This window comes from Nyctibius grandis, chromosome 7 (genome assembly GCF_013368605.1).
Source record: "Nyctibius grandis isolate bNycGra1 chromosome 7, bNycGra1.pri, whole genome shotgun sequence".
NCBI classification, from domain to species: domain Eukaryota; kingdom Metazoa; phylum Chordata; class Aves; order Nyctibiiformes; family Nyctibiidae; genus Nyctibius; species Nyctibius grandis.
Genome location: NC_090664.1, coordinates 10,041,737 through 10,063,819, shown reverse-complemented (window position 1 = coordinate 10,063,819; position 22,083 = coordinate 10,041,737). Strand labels below are relative to the sequence as shown.

Below are 22,083 nucleotides of genomic sequence, written 5' to 3'. Positions count from 1 at the left end.
ACCAGACCCCCAAGTGTATCAGAAAGGATGCTATCAGCATCTGCAAAACAGGCTTCAAGTTTAACACAAATGAAAAACCCAATCAAACACACAATTTTGGCATGTGATTACAAACCTGAAACTTAACACATATATCAGCCAAACAGCCAAGAACTGGGGCCTTTCATTACCACGATGCTAACGTGAACGCACTGTCACTCTCAAAAGCATGTTAAGTTAGACTAATCTTTCTGACGTGCAGTCATTTCTCTTAAGTGACTAAACACGGAGCTACTGCAGCCGGCAGCAGGCAGTCATTGATTTCACACTGTGAAAACACTTTCTAAAGACAACTCTATTATCAAATGTGGTTATTTACCTGTCATAGTCTTGGCAAATCTCCCCAACAGCTACCAATGCTTTCAAGTACTCATTGGGTTGATAGGGGTGGATGTAGTGCAGTGAGCAGCTATTCCTAGGATCACCGTTTGATGCAGTGAAATCTATAGCTACCTGGAAAAGAAGAAAAGTCAATGTGTTGTGGAGCTCTTCTGGGCATATGTATACCCACACCAACCGTATATCTTTACCAGAAACAGTTTTCTGTAAAGACTGCAGAGGTCATTTTACAGTGTACTTCATCAAATTTGAATTAGGATAGTATTGATAAATACGTCTAAAAGTAAATGATAACTTATAAAATAAGAGATAATAAAACTAAAATGGCATAATTAGGAAAAAAATGAACCGCATGATTATTCTATGTGGAAAATGATGTTCTAATATAAATTAATCAAATTAACTATCTATAGGTTCTCATATTTAATTAAATTATTCTAGCTCAGATGTTAATTAAATTATTCTAGCTCAGACGTTCAGGACATAAAAGCTTTGCAGCAAAAATGCCCTGAGAGAGTTAAAAGTCCTACAAAAACTATGAATTAAAACTCCGGTTAGGGACATTTCTTAGCTATTTTAAACCTTACTGTGGCTGTAGTAATAGTAGTAGATACTGCCTGTCTGGTATTTTTATCTTCAAAACATCTAAGCATTAAATAATTAACCCTCCCAATTTCATAGATGATAGCAAGCTTAAAGGTGATGTGCAGGGTAAAAATAAAGCTTGAATCCTGCACAGATTTTTGTTTTGAAAAGACTTACAGAAGATTGTGGGAAACATTCAGTGCAAAAGCAAATGTTAATGAATCCTCTTAAAATTAATTTCTCCCTTTTAGAGTGCTGTTTATACTTCTCACTCAAGATACACTCTGGCATGTGTCTTCCTGTGATATGACTATCATGGACCAGAAAGCCCTCTTCTGAATTTGTGATACTGCTTTCTAGGCATTCCTAAAAGGAGCAACAAGAAACCCAAAGGGTCTCATAGAGGGAAGAAAGCCATTTACAACCTTCCTTATGATTTTGTCCAGTGACCTCTTCCTCAAAAAAACCCCGTTATACCTGGGTATTCAACAGACAAAGGCACAGAATTCAGTTTTCAGTTTTACAGTGCAGTTGACAGGTAAGGGCCTTGCTGAAGGCTGCAAAAAGAACTCTGAAGTCCCAGGTTGCCTCTGTGAATGTGCAGCTTCCCCAGCCACATCCTCTGCCTGGCACAGGGAAGAAACATGACATTTTCATTCTCCCTTACAAGAATGACAGAGTCTTCCTGAAATTTATTTTTTGTTGCTAAAAACTAGACAGGAAAAATCATACTGCGTCAACTCAACATGGCTTTTCCCCACCGTTTCTGATTTTCCACCTCTAACCCTTAGCTGAAGAAAAATATTTTTCACCGGGCACTAGTTAGCTTGGAAATCCCTTCGTCACCTTGATCAACTATGAACCCCCGGCACCTCACCACATTTCAGTCAGGAGATATGAGCTTGATTTGACTTGCAAATAAAGTAATCTTTCACCTCTGCTTCCCTACACACTGTTCATGCACTGAAGCAGTGAGTCTGTTTTCCACATAGATCTTTTTCCGAAAACAATAGCTCTATTTAACTTGAATAAATCAATGCGAAACCTCTCACGTTCTCACTTGCATGCACGTAGGTAACTGAGGAAAAAGAAACATCACTGGTTTCTGAAACCTAACGTAAATCCATAGATAGTTGTATGGATTAGCTTAGTTTTGGGACACATTTTTAAAAAACCTTAGCCAAGGTGTGCATATTTTCTTAAAAACACGTATCTTTTCTCTTATATTAATTTAACCTTAATTTTTTGTTCTGATTATAGAAAGTGCAAAAACGTCACTGTATGATAGAGAAACAAAGGGCATTCCTGTAAAATTTTTAAAAGTTGGCATTCTTACTGATAATCCCAAACCAGACGTTAACAAGACTCGAGTGACATATCAGACAGAACTGGACAAGTCTTCCTTCGTGGCTTTTGGCCACGGCTAAATGCTTTTTAACTGAACACAAGAGCACAGTGTAGGAATAAGCAGCGGGCTTCATAAGTTTGGAAAAGAGTCTGTGGCTAGTGTTTGGGAAAGAAAAACCTTCCCAGAACAAGCTTCCTTTTTGGAAATGGTCTTTGTAGTAGAGATCTGCTGATAAGTAAAAAATATCCTAACTTCCTATGATGAAGCCTTTATGAATATTTGTACTTGGATGCAGTGTGCTTGACTTTGATCCAAATCTCTGACTCCCAAGGGGAGGGCTTTTAAGAAAGATGACTGCTCTTACTTGCCACGATTCCAAAATGACAATGCGGAGTTCTACTCTTTTAGCATTACCCAGCAGTACCAAGGCCTTGTGCAAATACATAGGATAAGGATTTGTAAAACTAAGTTAACATATCACAGAAGTTACGCTAATGTCACAACTGAGCTAATCTTGTGGGAAGCAAAGTAGGAATCTTTCTTTACAGTGCGTAATTTGATTTTTATCAGTGTATCTTTAAATGTATCTGTTCCAATGTACCAGTCATCTTCCCACAGCTAAATAAGAACATAACGTAGCTATAACTACAGTCTTAGTACTTTTTTCCTCAGCCTTGTAAAAATGTGATCTTCATTGCACTGAAAACATCCTACATAGCTTGGACCTCCTGATAGATCTGTCAGCAACGAATCAGCCTGCCCAACACCGTGACCTGCCTGAGAGAGAATCTGTCCAATACATCTTTCTATTACAGTTCCTTTTCTGCATGTTACACATCCTTTCTGCTGTATTTCCTAAAGTGATGAAAATGTCTTCTGACTACAGGCCCATTTGCACTGCGAACTTCTGAACGTTTCTTCTGCAGCAGGGAACATTGTCTGATAAGAGATACAGCGTTTTGCAATAAGCAGTGCATAAAAATAGCGGACTGGAATCAGCACTATTGATCTCTATAGATGAAAGCTTCTTAATAAATGGTTTTCAAGTGAAGGAAAAGTTTACTTTCGTTTTTCAAAGACATTCTTTCTAACTACAAACTATGTCCCTACAATAGATGTACAAAGTATCCCAAGAACACACAGCATGATGTTACCAAAGCCTTCATTAGTGCCTTAAATTACCAGGTACATCATACTACAGCTTTTTGTTATCAAATGTATGCTTAGCATCCCAGTTTCCCTCCCTCAGCAAGTGCCCTTTAAAATCACAGTTGTATCGTACTGCCTGTACACAGCATGAACTCAATAGAAATGTCATTAATATTAAGACAACAACAACAATACATGTACCAGGAGAGTTTCAAACAATTCCAGATCCATTCCACTTAAAAGAAATGGAAATGTGGGAAGGTGGAAGGAACAGGCCTCCTCTGTTTCAGTGGTCTGAATTAACCAGATTAGGACTATGTGAAAAGGAGATTATTTGACAGTGTGAAGAAAGCAAGGGAGCATTGAATATCTCCCCTGTAGGCTGCACCCTTTTTGTTTCAGTGCCCACTGGAGAATCTCTGATACATTTCTGGAAGCAGCAACACATCTTACAACCAAGCTGTGCTATCATCACTGGGGACTGGTGCAAGTAAAATATGTGGAGAGTCAGCTTGTGAAGATCTTTAAGAAGAACGACTAGGTTATGCATGAACAGAGCTACAGGCACAGAGACATCCACAACAGCTTCCCCTGAGTCCGTGTAGTTTGAAAACTGATAGTGATGAGTTTACACAATACTGTAGCTGGTGGGTTTACCACTGAGGTCAGCAGTAATTTGGGGATCTCTGAGGTTCACAGTATAATGGATCCTTCATTTCCTTTATGTCCTCCCTGCCTGTCCTTGCAGATGAGTTTACCTAAGTTTCCTGATATCAATGGTTTTCTTTCATTTCGGCAAAACAAAATATTAAAATAATAAAATATAGTAGAAGCAAAACTATCCATTTTAACATATTTTAACACAGCAGTTTTCAACTTGTGGTTCACAGCCTACTAATAGGAAATCTGCGACAAGTAAATAAAAGGCAAGCAAATTGCCACAACCCTTCAGTGCATTGTGTAAGGACTTGGTCTTCCACTGGAAAACATTTAGGAGAAGTCAAAAGGAGTTTGAAAAGCACAGCTATAACATAATAATATGTATATCCCTAGAACACTTTCTAATGGTTACTGTGCTCCTGTGCTTGAGCTAGAGTTGTGAGAAATGCATATTAACCAGTCTTTGCATGTGCTTAAGCACCTGCCCTGATTAGAAAAGGCTTTTAAATATTACTTAAAGACGTTACTGTCTTTCTGCTAATGACCTTGAACATATTGGATAATTGAGTTCTTCCAGTCGTATTTTAGGGAGGAAATGTCAGGGAAGATAAAGGGCTTTCCAGGGACTGGCAAGTTTCAGATTTGGAGGACAAATGGGCATTGCAGGCATGTGGGGGTAACAGAAGAAGCAGCCCGGTAAGACGGAGAGGTAATTGCACAGGATGCTTTGCTTGAGAGAAGACAGCTATAAAGATCTTTGTCCACTACAGTGGGCATTTCCTTCAAAACCAGAAACAAGGTCCTCGTTTCAGGATGTTATCCAGTAAGTTTGAGAGATATACTGGCAAAGTGCATATTTTACTCCTCAAAAAGATGATTCATACACAAGAAGACAATCCACTACTGTCTATAGCTGCTGCTGTTGCTGGAACTTTCTGTTGGGACAAAGAAAAATCTTTCTTTTTTTGTTAATCTTTTTGGAAAATGAAGGCTTGTCTGGAAAACTGAAACGGAACATTTCAGTTGCATCCAGTGTCTGATACTTGATACCTGGGAGCAGAAACAGGGCACGGTGCTATAGGAAAAGATCAGATCTCCAGTCCATAACAAGGATATTACCTTAGAGCATTAGATTTTACCCCTGTAACTGGCATGAAATCAGAAGTCACATAAACCAGACTGGAACTGAGCCACAATCTGTATTCCTATGCTACGGGAAATACTGATTTTTTATTTTTTTTTAAATTTATTTCCCAGATTCAAAATACCAAACAAAAAAGGAAAAGAAAAGATCAGAACCACACAGCATTAATGTTTCTAAAAATGATTATTTGGAAATGCAAAATATTGTATTTCTGTTTATGGAGGGCTCTGCAAATCATTTTATCCCCTCTTCCTTGAACTGAAGAGCTACTGAATTTGCTCTAAATTACAACCCTGTGCCCCTGTAGTGCCATCTTACTGTTGGTAGCTACGGCTGAGGTATGAAACATCAGCATTTACCCTAGCATTTACCCCAGACTGACAGAGAGAGGTCCCTGGCTGGACTATCTCTCTGCCTGTGACTTTCTCTATGGTACCACTAAAGGGGAAACAACTTGCTTTAATGGAAGACTCATTCTGGAGTCTGGCCCATAGGACTGATGAACAGGACATTTATAATTTAAGCAGCTAAAGGCAGGTGAGGTAAAATCCTCCCCGCCCCGTGATACAGTTCCAGCAAGTGAATTTATTTGAAATTCTTGTGAACAAACTGAGGCTCAAAAGCCCAAAGCCAGTCAGCACTGTCACAGGGGCTAATTCAGTTCTCCAGCTTTTGGGACTGTGTGTAGCTCAGATGGAATTGGTGGGACTACACCAGCTTAGCTTCTCACCCCTGTATGAAGTTGTCTTTACTTTTTGCAACGTGATTGTCATTGCTGCAAAACATAAAAGTAAATTAGCATGTGCAAGAAAAATCTTACTGCATTAGCATAGTTTTATCTTCCGGGCTTAATACATTTTGCAAGAAGACCTTAATAATTTACCAAGGAATGGCATATAAGAATCATTTCTCTGTGAAAATAATGAATCAGTATCTAAGGGGATTCCCTTTCTTTAAAACAAGTTAGAGAAGTAAGACACTTACTGTGAACTGTATTTGGCAGCCTCCCATGATATAATCTAAGAAAGAATGCATCTTGTGGATCTGAAGACAAGAAAGCAAGACATTCAAATTAGTTGTGCACTGCTAAAACATCAGAGAACTGCCTGAAAAAAGTAAATTGGAAGGAGGGCAGGGACCAAATGAAAATAAAGTAAGAAAGAAAGCATTAAATATAGTTTGAGACAGAAACAAAAATATAAACAGAGAAAATATCAAAATTCTAAAACAACAGAAAGGAAAATGCACATCAAAAGTAGAACCAAGCTCTGCTCCTTCTCAGTGGGAAGTCAGTGGAAACTTTGCTATTGGTTTAGAAGGAACAAGAGCAATTTTACAGAAATGATGGAAGGATTAGAAGGGAAACACACAAAAGACCAATTGGCAAGCCTGTGGGTGTAAGAGTTTAGTACTGCCTACTCCATTGCACAACAGCAGGGATAGGGCAAGAAAAATGAACGAGGAGAACTGGGGACAGTCAGCTTACTTTTGGGATTCAAGTCCTTGTCTTTGTTTTTTTTTGTAGTGGATCAGTTTCCATTGCTATTCTATATGTGGTTCCACTTTGTTGTCTATGTTTCCAAACACCATTAAAATATATTGCTGAGAGCTTAGTAAAGAGACAGACGAAGAGCAAAACATGTATTTACCTTGCACTGGTTAAGGATGACGATGCCTGAGTTCTTGTAATTCTTCTTCTTTGCTTTGTACTTGGGGTTAATGCATTCCCATTGTACCTGTGAAAAATAGCAGTCACTCTTGAAGGAAAATTTATGTACAAATTGAATCATTAACAAAAATGGCACCATCTGATTTCCACAGTTGACTAAATCCTATCAAATAATGGTGCACACAGAAGAAAAAATGAAAACCATTAACTATGCAGAGAGTGACTGTAATAGAAAAAGGCCCAGGGCAAACATCTGTCTTCGAACATATAAGTGTGGACACAGCACTAAGAGAGATCCAGATTCATGTGTTGTCATCTTCCAGTCTTGTAGGTTCACGCGTTACATAAGTAAGACTGAGGATCTTTTGAAATTGTTTAAGAGGGAAAAAAAAAGAGAGAACTTAATACAAATGAAAATATTGGAGGGAGCAACCTGATGCATTGAATTAACTACAAACTGCCTATGTAGTAACACTGGTGTTGTATTAAACTCCTGATTGGAGAAATTCTGATCAGAGATCATCTTGCTCTCTCTTGAAAGACAGCAATAGTTTCTCCTTTAAGTCTGATAGTAAAAAAAAAAAGTTAAGAAAATCACTAAAAAGTGCACAAAGATGCAGTGAACTCATTACTGATATATTTGAAAATAATCCCTAAGAATACATTGAAGCCCTTTTTTGAAAATATTCTCATTAGTTTTATTTACAAATAGTCAATTTTACAGCAAAATAGTCCTACCTTGTTACTGAAATATGTTGTCTTGTTCCCATCACAACATCTCCCGAAGTCTTACTGATTTCCATTTCCAATGTTCTGCCCTCCTCTGGTTTCAGGCAGATTGATAAGGCCAAGCTTTCAGAACCTGACCTCTAATGTCTACTATATTATTCATGCTTCTTACTGCAGGAGTAGAACGTGTGTTTTTATGTGCAACTATCGATTGGCGCTTGTAAATCCAGATTTGTATTTGTAATGTGCTATTAAATACGGTTAAGAACATTACTATTTTCTTTCAGGGAGGTATTTTCAAGTGCTGGGAGAAAACACGTGATATTGGGTAACATAAAGAATATGTCTCCAAAGGGAACCAGGATGACCTATTACCTAAAAATGCCTATTATCACAGAATCACAGAATCAACTAGGCTGGAAGAGACCTCTGGGATCAGAGTCCAACCTTTGACCTAACACCACTGTGTCAACTAGACCACAGCACTAAGTGCCACATCCCGTCTTTTCTTAAACACCTCTAGAGATGGTGACTCCACCACCTCCCTGGGTAGCCCATTCCAATACCTAATAACTCTTTTGTGAAGAAATTTTTCCTAATATCTAACCTGAACCTCCCCTGGCGGTTATGACATTTTGAAATGAAATGTATCTGTCTGAAGTGTTACAATATTTTGCCTATAGTGAAGACCTTCATAAGTGTTACAATACTTTGTCTATAGTGAAGCCATTCATATAGAATCTGTCTGAGCAAAGTGTTAGAGCACGTAAAACTATTTTTACCTTATGAATAGCCCCAGCGATTTCATCGGGCTTCAAACCGTTGCCTAACAGCAATTATTTGGATGTCTCTGAAGTATTTCAAACTTAGAGCTTTTGTCAAATGTCAAAAAAGGGAAGGCAAAACATATGGCTTTGGAGCAATATGAGACCTTTTCTGCACAGGGCAGGGGAAGTATTTTCATCACTCCATTACTGGAGACAGGTGAGAGAGTGAAGAATGGGAAAAAACAAAAAGATGTTCCAACTGCAGGAAGCACATCTGCTTGCTCCCCTAGATAGCCTACAGCTCAATTATTTGTCTTGTGAAATGAATTTTCCAACTGAGAAGACAGACAGACACAGGCCCACATGTTCAGGGGAAATCCTCCATGAACATTTTTTCTCTACTCAGGAGAAGCAGTCAGGCTTAAGAAATAAAAGCCCTTCTCTCCAAGTAAAGAGAGCACTCTGTGACGCAACGCCAGAGTGCGATAAACTCATATTTGGGAAAGCAATCTGACAGTGAGGCAAAAGCACTGCCCACTCGCATCTTGGTATGTTGCTGTCTGGCAAAATGGTTTAGCATACCGTTGTCTCCAAACTTATTGGAAGCATTCCTACAGAGAAATTGTGCTGTCTGTATATTATAAAGAAACTGTAATATATCAGATAGAGAGAAAAAATAGGAATCAGGATTTGCGTTCCTCCCTTTGACACTGAACTACACTGGAGAGACCTCATTGCTTTTGCATGAATGTCCAAGGTGCACCCCCTTAATTTTATAATCCTCCATCATGAACACTTTTCAACGTGTATGTTTAAACAAGGTCTGACCTATATGAACCCTTACACTATGCACATAATTCCTCCCCTCGGGAAAAGGATTATTTAAGCCCAATAAACATTATGTTCATGTAATTGGCTTCTGGAAGAAGTTTACACTATATAAGGACCAAAGCAGCATAAAACACTACTTCAAGGGACAAAACTCTGTGCCTGTGGCCAGCCTCTCAGCTTCTCTGCACTAACTGTAAAATGCAACTAGGAATGTTCACCTACCTTTGCAATGCATTTTGAGATGCATGGATAACAATTCTCAGCAATTATCTAAAGCTCATTAAAATATTCCATGTGCAAGCCACTAACATCTCATTGGCTGATATGGATAATGAAGCAAAGGAAAGAACAGACTAGCAAATTCCTAGAAAGCAGGAAAACACAAAAAAGAACAATTTTGCACCTATTAAATCTGTTGATGTGATACTATAAAGAAGGGAAGGGAAGGGAGGGAGAGGAGAGGAGAGGAGAGGAGAGGAGAGGAGAGGAGAGGAGAGGAGAGGAGAGGAGAGGAGAGGAGTCTTTTCCCAATTCATAGGCTTAAAAAAACAATAAGGCTGTTTTACATAAAACTCTCAGTCTTCACTTACCCACCAAGATCCAGTTCTGACCTTGGCAATTCCCACAGTTTGAGCTGAAGATGTGACAAGCATCATTTGAAGGAAATTCCTCACATAGGCCTTGTCATATCTCCAGCTCTTCTAAAGGGAACAGAGTTCAGAATACAGCTCTAAGCAGGTAAGTAATAATGAGAAAAAATTTTCAAATATTTTGCTTGCACTGTGAGGCCAAGCTCAATTTTCAGTCTGTTCCTACATTCCCAGTATTGATTTGGTATCTGACATCATTGTTTTTTGTCGATGCATTTTTGTCTCTTAAATTAACTTTTCAGTTGAGAGGAAACTAATACAAGAGTCTGCAATCTGACACTAACGGTAAACATTGTGAAGTTCGGATTCATCATTCTGAAAGTCACTTAGCATTTCCTCCGAGTGCCTGACAGCTCTGGGCTATGCAAGCTCTTTCCCTGTCAAACACCACAGTGAATCTGAAACAGAAAGCAACCTGGTTTTAACTATCTGCTGTTAATTTAAGTACTGTTGCAAATGTTGGTAATGAACCCCTAGGCTATACTGCTTCGATGTTTCTTTCATACCTTGAAATTTAATCCACTGTGTGGAGAATTTCTGAATGTAAAACAAACTCCATCCAGTTATTCTTCAATGAAAGCCAGAAAACTAATGCTGACATTTGTAAGGTCCTAATCCTCTCATTGCTGTAATGAGGAGACACAGATCCCCCAATGGGAGGTGTTACTCTCTGCAGTGAAGGATGCTGCCTTCCCAAACACCCTTACCCCTTTTCTTACCAAACCTTCAGAAGAGAAGAGCAAACAGTGCAATCACCCATGCACACACCAGCAAAGGGAAGTGGAAGTGACTAAGTGCAGGCAACCATTGTAGAACCGAAGTTGCAACAGTGTGGCTACCAATAGCACAAGCTATTCAGAGAAAGAAATAAAGGTGTTAGGAGAGTTTCATGTACACTAATGCAAGAGAAATCATGATACAGAGCAGTTGCTTTCTCTGGGACACTGTGCTTACACACCAGGACGTCGGGTAGTCCTGTGAGGAAAGGGCTAAAGAGCTATGGCAAAGCTTGGGTTATCATTAGCATGTTCTCTAGCCTCCCCTGCAATCCTTTTGTTTGTCTCTTGTTCCTTCATGTACAGCTGCTGCAACAAATTACATAGTTTGCAAATGACAAAGGAGGCATCATGGTCTAATAGACAGGGCAAAAAAACCCGATCGATAGCAGGCAGCATTATATCCTCCATTATCCCTTTCTGATGCCTCAAGAAAAGCAAGTCACTTTTAAGCGAATTGCAACTCCTCCTGCCCAAAAGGCTAGTTTATTCCTGCCATCCCTTCAGGCAAGAGGACAGAATGTGTTGTTTTTTTTTTCCCTTCTGTTCCAGAAAGACATCTACCATGGGAGAAGAGCTGTTTTAAATCACTATCAGAGGTTTCCTCTGGAAACTTGCACCTGGGGAATGAAGTGAAAATCAAAGTGTTTCTTGTTTTCCCAGCCAAGGCCCCCAGCCCCACTCACGCTCCTGAGGTTGCACCACTGGTTGCCTGATCACATGGATGTGGCAGGTGCCTGACATGGCTGCGCCCTCCTCTGAGACCTCTGTTGCCCTCTCTGGGGCCAACAGCAGCTGCTGATGTTGCAGACAGTCCTGGACAAACTTGCCTGTCTCCTGATAAAACTAGACATGGAATTGTCCATTTGTGTCAATAAACTCCTTGGCCCATTACCAAAGGCTTAATGGCCTCATCCATGCTCAGTTATCTGAAGAGCTACCTGATGCAAAGCCCCTAGGTAGGATCATAGTCAGATATCTGGACAAATGGGGGAACCCAACTCACATCCCCCCAGGACCCCATCCAATCTTGTGCACCTCAGCAGCCCTCCCTACCCCCACAATAACACTCTGAACTTGCAGGAATGTCAGTGGAGGTAGTAAGTGCAGTAGGGTTTCTTCCTCCCCTTCCCTTTTGTGTGTGTGCACAAGTGTCCATTTTTATGTAATACAGGAACAGATTTTCCTTACATAACTCCCATGCTGCATGGGGATCCAGGTGGTTTATGTTTCTATGACTTTTTTTTTCCCCCAAATCCCTCTGGTTTTATTGCTTCCATTTAAAAAAAAAAAAGTGACTTTTTTCTCATTAGCAGAGGATTTCTCCTTTCAACTCTGAAAAGTTTTAATAGTCTTTAAATTTTTATCAAGCTTTTCTAATGTTTTAAAATGTTTGATAGATTACTATTAGTAAAACCTTATAAAACTGCCACTATACACACATATTAAAAATATATATTATACATATATTTGCAACAAATCCTAAGCATACAATAAACTCAAAGTATTTACTAGTTTTTCACTAAAAAAAAAACTGTCACAAGTCAGGATGGACTTGTTCTTGCTGCGTTTTCTTGTGTCAAGATTATAGTGAAGGAGTAAATGATGAATTTTGGAATGGTAGGAAATGTTATATAGAAGGTTTAGAAATGTCTGCTTCAGACGTGCATTTGAACAACAGGATGTGTTTGTGCCATTTTTTATTTATGGTCAGTATGAAAACAGGCTAGGTGTCAGAATGTAACAGTCTGTGACAACAAGGTAGTTACGGAACAGAAACACACACCAAGCTATTATCCTGAGGTTATTCATGATCAGGAAGTCTTCTTAAACAGCATGAATTAATTTCACCTGTACCACCAACCAAAGACCAACCAGCTTTCCCAGAATTCAGTCCTTTCAGTCATGGAGAAGCAACTGTCACTCTGAAGAAGTCATAATTCAAGACATGTGAATCTCACCCAGGACCTGCCACATTTAGGAAAGAAATTAATAAACTACTCATGCTATTCCTGATCAAAACAGGTGATCAATCATTCAGAGAAGGAATTTTCTCTCCTTCCTTCACACACTACTGGTTCAATCACTAGCAAGCTGCCAGTGCTAGATTCACAACATTTATCTAAATGGTGCCTGGTCTCAAACACAAATTCCCAAGAAATCTCACAGAGGAGGCAAGCCTGCAAGCCAACTATAAGCTCATCTGATCAGAGGCTGACACTCAAAACTTGGGTTTTGAGTACCCAGCCCAAGGATGGAACTGAAACACTCTTAGAAGCACCACCACCTCCTTCAAGTCAGTAGGTGACACATATCCGTTCTGACCATCTCAAGTGGTTCTGCAGCACTTGATAGACTGGCTACAAGATAAAAGTATCTTGTAGCCAAGAGGGGGAAGTTGAAGAATGGGTCAGAATACTCTGGGCTTTCTGGAGGACAAACTATGTACAATTAAAAGACAACTTCAAGATCCTTGTCAACTCCTCCAGAGATGAGGTGAGCCAATGAAATAGTGAGAAATACTAGCAGTTCACAGATGACACACAGTTCTTCCTGCTCACCGGCACAAACTACTATGTTATTCCCACCCTTATTGCTTAACGCTTTTCTGACAACTTGTGGAGCTCATACCAACTAATACGGACGTTGCTGATGGGCAGAGAGGGAGAGCTGTGCCACTGGTGTAGCCTCCTTTAACACTGGATTTGCAGCTGGTACTTAAGGGAAGTTCCTGGATCCCCCATCAATGATAAATGTTCCCTCCTATTCTCTCCAGTTGCCTGGGAGAGTGAAAAACCCTGGTTGACAATCACTATGGTGTTTGATTATCTTTTGACAGAACTATAGCAATGTACTGTAGCTGGCCATAAAGTCTACTGCATAAAAGAAAATATAACCAGAATAAAAAGTTACACTGTGTCTCCTTGGCAACTAAAGCAGGGATGTCAGACCTGAGTTCTGCTCCTTACACTGGCTTTTACAGAATCTGAGCTGAAATTCCAGGTTTTGGTCCTCATCTTTGACACTCACTGTTGTGATGCTATGTGAAAGAATGCGTAACGCCATGGGCTGAAGGATGTAGCTGGCAGTTTTATTCCTCTGACTGAAAGGAGTAATACATGGAAAACAGAACATTTTCTGGTCTGAGGCTATGAAAAAGTCTCTTCTAGGAGAAGGACTATGTCTAACCTACTCATCTCCTCACCCAAGTAAAATTACATTTCTCTGATGTGGCCTTCCTTGTTAGAAATACCTTGCAACACATCCACTTGAGGGAAAACCACCTTCCTCCTCCTCTGCCATTCCCTCCAAGTTTACTAAACCTCCATTATTCAAAATAAACACTCTATTGCACATGCTTTTTCTTTGGGGAGAATAAAACTAAAGAAAAAACTGACAAATGCTAATCACATTACTTTATGTTGCACAAAGAATGTTGAGATAAACTATGCACTAAGATGTATTTATGGGGTCTACAGCTAATGGCATATATTGCCTTTAGCAGCAATAGTTATTTCTGGAGGATAGAGAAAAAGGAGATAGAATGAGGGAGGGAGGGACAGAGAGAGAAAGAGAGGGAAAAAGGGAGAAAAATTATAGAGGATGAAGGAGGGACTGAGGGAGAGAGAAAGAGAGAAAGGGAAAGGGAAATTGCTTTCTGGCTCCAGCAAACTGACAAGTGACATAGTCTCTCACACAAGTGACCTCTCCCATACAACATGTGATCACAATACTTTTTCCATAATAACTACATTGTTTTCACCAGGATCTGCTCAAACTCCCTACAGCTTTTTCTTGCATATCATGCTATTAGTGCTCATTGAAGCCTGCTTTCATCACTTGAAAGAGCCATCTAGCATGTGCATGTATATTTTTCGGACAATATTTATTAGCCACTTAAATGGCTACTACCTACTATCTTATCCACTAAATCTTGTTTTCCTCTAGAATAGCCTACAAAACAAGGATTAGAAAAGAGGAGGAGGGAGAAGGTCTGAGTCACACGTCGGTGGCAATTGTGTCCCAAGAGAACTGGCTGTAACAACAGCATCGGGTTTTGCAGGTGGATGCCCACAGAATGACAGCAACAAGGAAGAAATAATGCCACACACCTTAGGCGTGTGGAGGAGAAAAGCTGCACTTTTGCAGTGTTACAGGTGAAAGGCAGCCTGCAAATGGCAAATGACAGGCCCTTAGCAAGACAAAGGTTCAGGCACTTAAAGCATTGTGCAACATTAAAACATTCCTGGACAGCACTTTGATACTGAAGTGTCAACCTAGAACAAGAATTGACAAATGGCTTTATTAACTTCTTATGCCTCTGAAAGAGTAACTATCCTTTTCGCCAGCTGAGGATGAAAAGAGCACATTGTCTCTCCATCATAATAAAGAATATATAGTTTATCCTTCACAGCCATTCCTGGCACTCCAGACTGCCACTCTCTTGTCTTGGCCAACAAGCTGTCTGTTTGGGAAGGACTGCGATGCTCTGTTGAAGATGTTTACATTGGAAATATACATTCTTTACCACTCCCACACAGTCCCTTTCCCAGCCACAGGTTATTTGTATACAAAACTGGAGTGTTGTCACATCACTGGCCTTGCTAATGTTATTCCTCCTGGAATCTGTTTACCTCTTTAGGTAGGTTTTATTTCCACTCAAATTCAGTTTGGTTTAAGTTTTGATCCTCTGATTTAATTTGAGAGAGCAAAGTGGGGTTTTGTTTACACCCAGGTTCTGTTCAGAAGTTATTTATAATGGGTTAATATCTGACTGATATATCTCAACAGTATTGTACACACGTGAGCGGCATTTGCTAAAGTCTAGGTTGTTCTAAGAACATCAATAAAAAATATCTAGAAGAATCATAAAAACTTCTTGACCTACGGAATAGCCTGACTGCTTACCATTTATTAAACACCTTTTGACTCTGTTAGCTTTCTATAAACACATTATAAACAGAACCTTAATATAAAGCCCAAATAAAGCTTATTGGGCATTTGTGTTTGGTTTTGAGATCACCATGAAGCAGTGAATACAAATTATCAGCAGATTAGAAAGTTAACATTTTAAACTCCCTCTCAGACAATTTATCAAAACCAGCACCTTCAGGAGTAAGTAATAATAGGAAATTACAATTTCTGCAATTAGATATGCTGAATAATTTCTCATATTCAATAATTACCATCAACTTCAATTTGAAAAGATCAGGCTGACATAAAGAAGTGAAATTATTAATAAGCTAACAATTTCATTTTCCCTTAGGACTGTAATTCATGAGATATTTAGGAAACTGATTAGTTTCATCTTGATGGGTTCAAGTTAGAGCTGGCAGCAATGAATGCAGCACATGAGAAATGGAGAAAGACGGAGAATGACCCTCACTCAAGAAAGGCCTTTAGGGCCATAGGGAAATGCTTTGAGTACCCAGACTGTGCATCTGCTTTGCCATAACAGCACAGCACCTCATAAAAACCATGTGCTTGGGCCCAAAGGAAATAAATCTTAGCAGAAAGAAATGCCTGTGGAATGAGAACTAGAAAAAGACCCTAAGTATTTCAGGCATGGAAGTACAGGAAAGGCTGCTTTTTGCATTTTCAGATTATCATGTTCAGATAACAGTAAAACCTATGGGAGAGATCAACATAGCAACTAACTTCTGAGAGACAATGAGGTAATGTCACTTGCTTTATTACAGGATTGTCTGAGGAACACTGCTCTACAAAGCTTACATATTGAGATTGCTTGGGTGGTTTCCACTTACCTGTCTTCCTTCCATAGCTCCTCGCATTTCCTTGAAAGTCGAGCTAAATTCTCCAATGAAGTCATGCTTTCCATTGGAATCCCAGTCCCAAACTATGCACTGAGGAGGCACAGGGGAAAAGAACAAAAGAGCACATTTTAATTCAGATAGAAAACAGGTTTTATTGAAAAATACTACAGGAGAAATTTTGCATTGGGTGGAGTGTTTTATCTAGAAGGAAATCACAAGATATATTAAAAACATATTCTTGTCCAGGTCAAAATGAAATGACAAGAGGAGTCTCAACACAGCTTGCTACTGACATTGTGTGTTATGGAGTCGGCTGATGAAAGCAAGTTCATGTATTTTAGAAAGAAAGGATTCCTTGACTCCATCTTTTTGGTAGGTGTAAAAATATAGGAATATGTGTATTTGCATGTTCGTGGTCAAATGGTGTCCTGAATTAAGAGTAACTTACCTCACTGAAGTGCTTTACAAATATAAATTAATATTCAAAACACTAGTTGCCATGGGCAAACATTATCATTCTCATTTTTACAGTCAGTGAAGGTGAGACAATAGTTACAGAGATAATTTTCTGAAATGGCTTTGGATTTATACACATCAGTGTTCGGTGCCTGTATCTTGGCTATTTTCCAGTGTTGCTCAACAGTGACTATTCAAACCAAACCTTGCTGGTAGTCATTCCTAAATTCATGCATAAACATGAATATCTCATTGAGTTTGAGCTGTTGGAATTTTATTTTACAGACATTGCTAAATACAATTCAGCTAGCCAAGACCGAAGCACATAGCAATAACTACATGCTTTGCTAAATATTAATTTTAAAACTGGCCCAAAGACAACAAAGGGGCTCACAGCTTTAAAGAACAAAATCCCAAATTCAGCTTCATGGTCTCCCTAGATAAAGTTCACATACACTGACAGAACCAGGAGGCCTTTACTGAAAATGTCCTGCTACAAAATATCTCTTTTTCTTATTTTTTTTAAAGTAGAAATGCCTCAAAGCCATCTACACTGTCACATGAGGAGTGCACTGACATTTGGTTATCAGATGGCTTTGAGGGTAACTTTGACTCCCTCCTGAGGGCCAGAGTCTTCTAGGTCAGTGCATGGGTGTGGGGTGAGGACTGGACTGGTAGAAGTAGTGCAAGAGCTCCCTACTGAGAAAGGCAGGAATGAAACATAACTGGGGGTGGTGGGGCAGCAACAGTGGGGTGCCAGGCTTAACAACAGTGGGTTTTATTAGGCCACTTTGTCTCAACAAGGCTCAGTGCTTTTAACCCAGCACTAGTAGTCAGACAACACAAGAGGAAGAGCAAGGTTTGCTCCTCAGAGAGTTCTCAAGCCATTTGAAGTTTGCGTGGTCCAAAGGGGCCCTTTGAGTTCACCCAGACGGGAACTGAAATCACTGGCTCTCAACTGGATCTTGAGTGTTAAATATTTCCAGAAAAGCATTTTATTGAAACAGACTTCCATGTCCACCACCTACGCTTTCTAACCAGCCTGAATAATCCAGTCAATGCCGGTATGTGAGCACTGTAGCCAATCCCTTTTCACTGGACCATCAAACCTGTGGTTTGTAAATTTTGAGGGTAGGGGGAAAGACTCTATAAAAAGCCTGAGACTGAATTTTCTGAGTGAGAGCAAACGGACAAAAAGAGTTTCAGGAGAAAGACTGTCTAAAACAACTTAACTCACTACAGGTGGGTTGTCTCACAAAGCCAGCCTTAATGGGTGTTCATCACCTAATATCCTCCCACCACAGCCATAAGTTAATAAATAGCTTCTTCCACACAAATGTTTGTCCATGTGAGGTCCACTGACTTGAAGCAGAGGTAAGAAGATATTCGATTTCTACATCTAAGCCAGTTACCTGAATTTATTATGCTGTTAAGTGACCAGTCACCTTATTTGCATTGTAAAAGAAACACAGGTGCTGATTTTGCTAAATTCATACCCAGGACTCCTCCAGATAGTACACCACCACCCACATTATCATTTAAGTTCCTTCTTTTTTATAACGACTCTAGCTTTCTTTTGAACTTTCAACGCTGTTCCACTTAGCCCCAGGAAGAGATTTAGGTCGATGCAAGGCGAATTTCTCTGAACTATATAGAAGATATGCAGTAGAGGTACAAAGGAGTGCCCATAGGGAAAGAGTACAAGCCTTATCTCTTATTGCTACAGATGTTCGTCAGTTAAAACAGTTCACTGGTCAGGCAAAGACCTGGTTCTTGAGCCCTCTGTTACTTTTCCATCTTATCACCTGCAATTTTACTTACTTTTTTTATGCAGGGATCCCAGACAAAAGGAAGATCTATGGATCAAAATGTGAAAATATTTTGCTCTAAGATTTGGAGATCCTTTTTAGCAGCTTTGACATTGGGGGGGTGGGTGGAGGGTAGAGGGAAAGCGGGGAAGTTCCTGTGTGTGTTTGTTTATAGGCTAAATTTTATACAATAGTAATCAAACAAGAGTGGGTTTCTGGTTCTGATAGCAGTAATGTTGCCTGCAACAAAACTAGACACAGTATTTTCATCACTAACAACCCTGGAGAATTCTTTATGATAAAATCTTCACTAATAATCATTCTATGCTTATTATCACTGCAATTTTTAGATGAGGTGCTAACAAAAAAAAAATCCAAGAAAAAATAATTTAATTTAAAAAAACCTCTGAAACTATTTTTATTTCATAGAGCTTGAAACAGCTTCACTTTCTTTTTCTGTGAAATTTCTTCGTAATATAAATTAGTCAATTTTAATTGAAATTACTTTCTAAATATTTAATGAAAAAACAGATTTCACAGATGAAGCATGACTTAAACCAATGTTTTCTTCTGTAATGACTGTGAAAACGATTTAAGATCCTAAAACTAGCACTTAAAAAGATTTGTCAAAATGTCATAGCAGAATTGATATAAATGTGCAAAAAGTACAGTTTTAGTAATGTCGGCAACTTTTCAAAAAATGTTTTTGAAAAAATGGCCATTTCACAAAGAAAAAACCCAACCCTTATTGTGAATTTTTCCAACCATATTTACTTTTCAGGTTCTGTCTTTAAACTACCAGAGCATAAATACAAGAACAAACCAAAGGTTATCAGAGACCTCCAGGAAAAGGTATTTTGAAAAAATTTCTCTTAGGAAGAGGGAAAAGCTCTGAGTGCTGATTTGTGGTTAGAATTTTAACTGGGGATGAGCAAAGTTAAATTACGTTTAAAATGTCCACCCAACAGGGATTCAACTGCTTGTTTCTTTCAAGCTAGAGGTTTTCTAACTTTAGCTTTCAGAAAGCCAGATGGTACTTTAATCTTCGTATTGGCTTCACAGAAAAGACAAAGAATTTCAGTATTATCTCAGTGCCATTTGCATAATTAGAGCTAAGGGAGAAAGGGGGTTCCTGCAAGTGCATCCATTACAACTTCTCTTTTTTTCAGAGTTTCACATCTGGCGATAGAAATTAATTGTTACTCTCTGAAAAACACGTACACAGTAATGATTCTGCATTTCAGCTGTATGTGACAAGTATTTCTGAAACATCTAAGTACCAAGGTGCAGAAGTTTTTATAAAAACCCACTCAGACAGATAAAATAAGCAGGGAAGGACCTTTGCAAATAATCCAAAATTAGGTAACGAACACAGGTGATAATCGAAGGATTATTTCCCTATGAAATACTTTAAAGTTGTTTTTTTTTTTCTTAAGAAGGCCCTATGTGCTTTTCAAATCAAATCCTCCATAAATCATCCTTTATCTTTAGGCAAACCTCAGTGCGTTCTTCGGGTCTGTACTCTTACAGGTTGCTTAAGCAGATGATTAACAGTATACCTGCACTCTACCAGAAGTCTCATTATTTAAGGAGGCTTTCCATATGCTTAATTTTAAACACTGGTATATCAGTGTTCAGATAACTGGTGAAAGAATTCAGTCTCCTACCTGTTGGTTACAAGCTCAAATGCAGGGAATAAAAACTTCTGTTTAATGCTGCACAGTGATGGAATAATGCTGACTGGAATGATGGAAAACATCTTCCACCCCTGCATGATCATTCCTCCCTCCCCAAAAATACCTGCTGACTGCAGGAAAAGGCAACACTGCTTCAGGCCCTCTCAAGGAAAGGCGCTATGCCTGATAGAGCTAACCACTAGGCTCAGTTAAGAGGACATCAGAGGATGACTTATGGGTATCCACATCTTCATTCCTTCAGTCTTTCTTGTAAATGCCACAAAATGAAAGATTTCCTTTCAGACTGAAATTGAACTTTTCACTGGAGAAAGGAAGGAGAAAGGTCCATTTTAAAAAGAGAAAGATATCTCAGGTGGATGCAGATGGAAATTTTCCCTAGTTTTATTTCTGTTCAGCTTTTTCACCAACTGTAGATTTTGACAATACTCTCACTACAAAGGGAACTTCTGAGCAGCATGCAAGAAAAGTTGCATTGGCACTGGAGCTACAACAGCACAGGCTTCTCTGGCTGAATTTCCTAATGCTTCCCAGAAGATGACATCTAGATTAATCTTGCTATCTCCACATGAGCAAAAAAACCTCACTTGCACAGTTTCTGATTTTAATTATATTTCACAAAAAATATAATCTGGACCATGCTCCAGTTCCAGCCAATACTGATGTTCTGTGACGTGATGACACCTAGACAAGAAATAAACCAATTTCTCTATCCAGTGTCTCCCACGGAGTGAAGCAGTTTTCCTGTTTGATAATTCAACAGCAAAAAAAGAATTCCTACCTCAGATCCAGATCATATGATCTAAACTCAAGCATTATTTTTTTAAAGTTTAATTTCCATGATCTGACTTGAGACAAGAAAGTGGTGTTCCAAGTCTTAATATGAGAGTCAGACTATGTTTTCACTGAGCAAAATTCTTGTACAATTGTCATAAAATAAGAGAAAAGACTGACTACTGTAAGTATGTGTTTGTGGGTGGGTGTCTATAGGTACTGAGATTATTTTCCCTATATACCTTCAGGGAAATGTCTCAAGTGATTTGTCTCCATTAGGTTGTCACAATGAGAGAACTATTATTTACAGCACCTTTGGGCAGGGTTAATGGAGAGACTTGTAACTTAACCTTGCAATTTATGAACCAGCCTAAAACGTTCTCTGAAGGTTAGTTTTTAAAAGACTGGCAGTGAGTCTCGTGACTAGATCCTATCTGGAGGCAGCTGACAGCCAGACCATGGAAATGTACTTCTTGAAAATAATCCATTTAAGTTTCACCCAGCTGGCCAGACACTGCAGATTATAGCATGCACAAAGCCAGCAAAACCTAGAAAAGTCCCAGTCTTGACAGCCTGAGTTTCTCCAGCTCTGTGTATGCTCAAAGTACAGTTATGAAATGTTAGTATGGCTTCTGCTGGTACTACCTTGCCACTTAGTTGGAGAGGTACAGTGTTGGACAGCCCTCCTGACAACATAAGAGCTTACTTAACTTAAAACACTTCACTAACTTGCAACCAAAAGATAACGGCTTGGGTGGGAGAGCTGAACAAATCCTTGGTCCACTGTCCAGCTGTTCTCTGCTAGCAGAAGAGCAAAACAGCCAGAAAGGCAGCAGCCTCGAGCAGCCAGAGTAGTCCCTTGAATAGGAGGCTCCCTACTCTGACCTGGCT

General features: G+C 39.3%; 1 protein-coding gene across 2 annotated transcripts in view; it reads right to left on the bottom strand.

The window, feature by feature from the left end:
• The window catches only part of CPNE4 (copine 4), a 257,825-nt gene that overhangs the window by 44,478 nt on the left and 191,264 nt on the right, over window positions 1-22,083 (bottom strand). For both annotated transcript variants that reach the window (XM_068404460.1, XM_068404459.1), the window contains exons 8-11: window positions 16,452-16,550; window positions 6,914-7,000; window positions 6,249-6,308; window positions 359-492 (exon numbers count right to left, since the gene is read on the bottom strand). In XM_068404460.1, coding sequence (XP_068260561.1) covers window positions 359-492; window positions 6,249-6,308; window positions 6,914-7,000; window positions 16,452-16,550 — 380 coding nt within the window. The remainder of the gene's footprint in view (window positions 1-358; window positions 493-6,248; window positions 6,309-6,913; window positions 7,001-16,451; window positions 16,551-22,083) is intronic.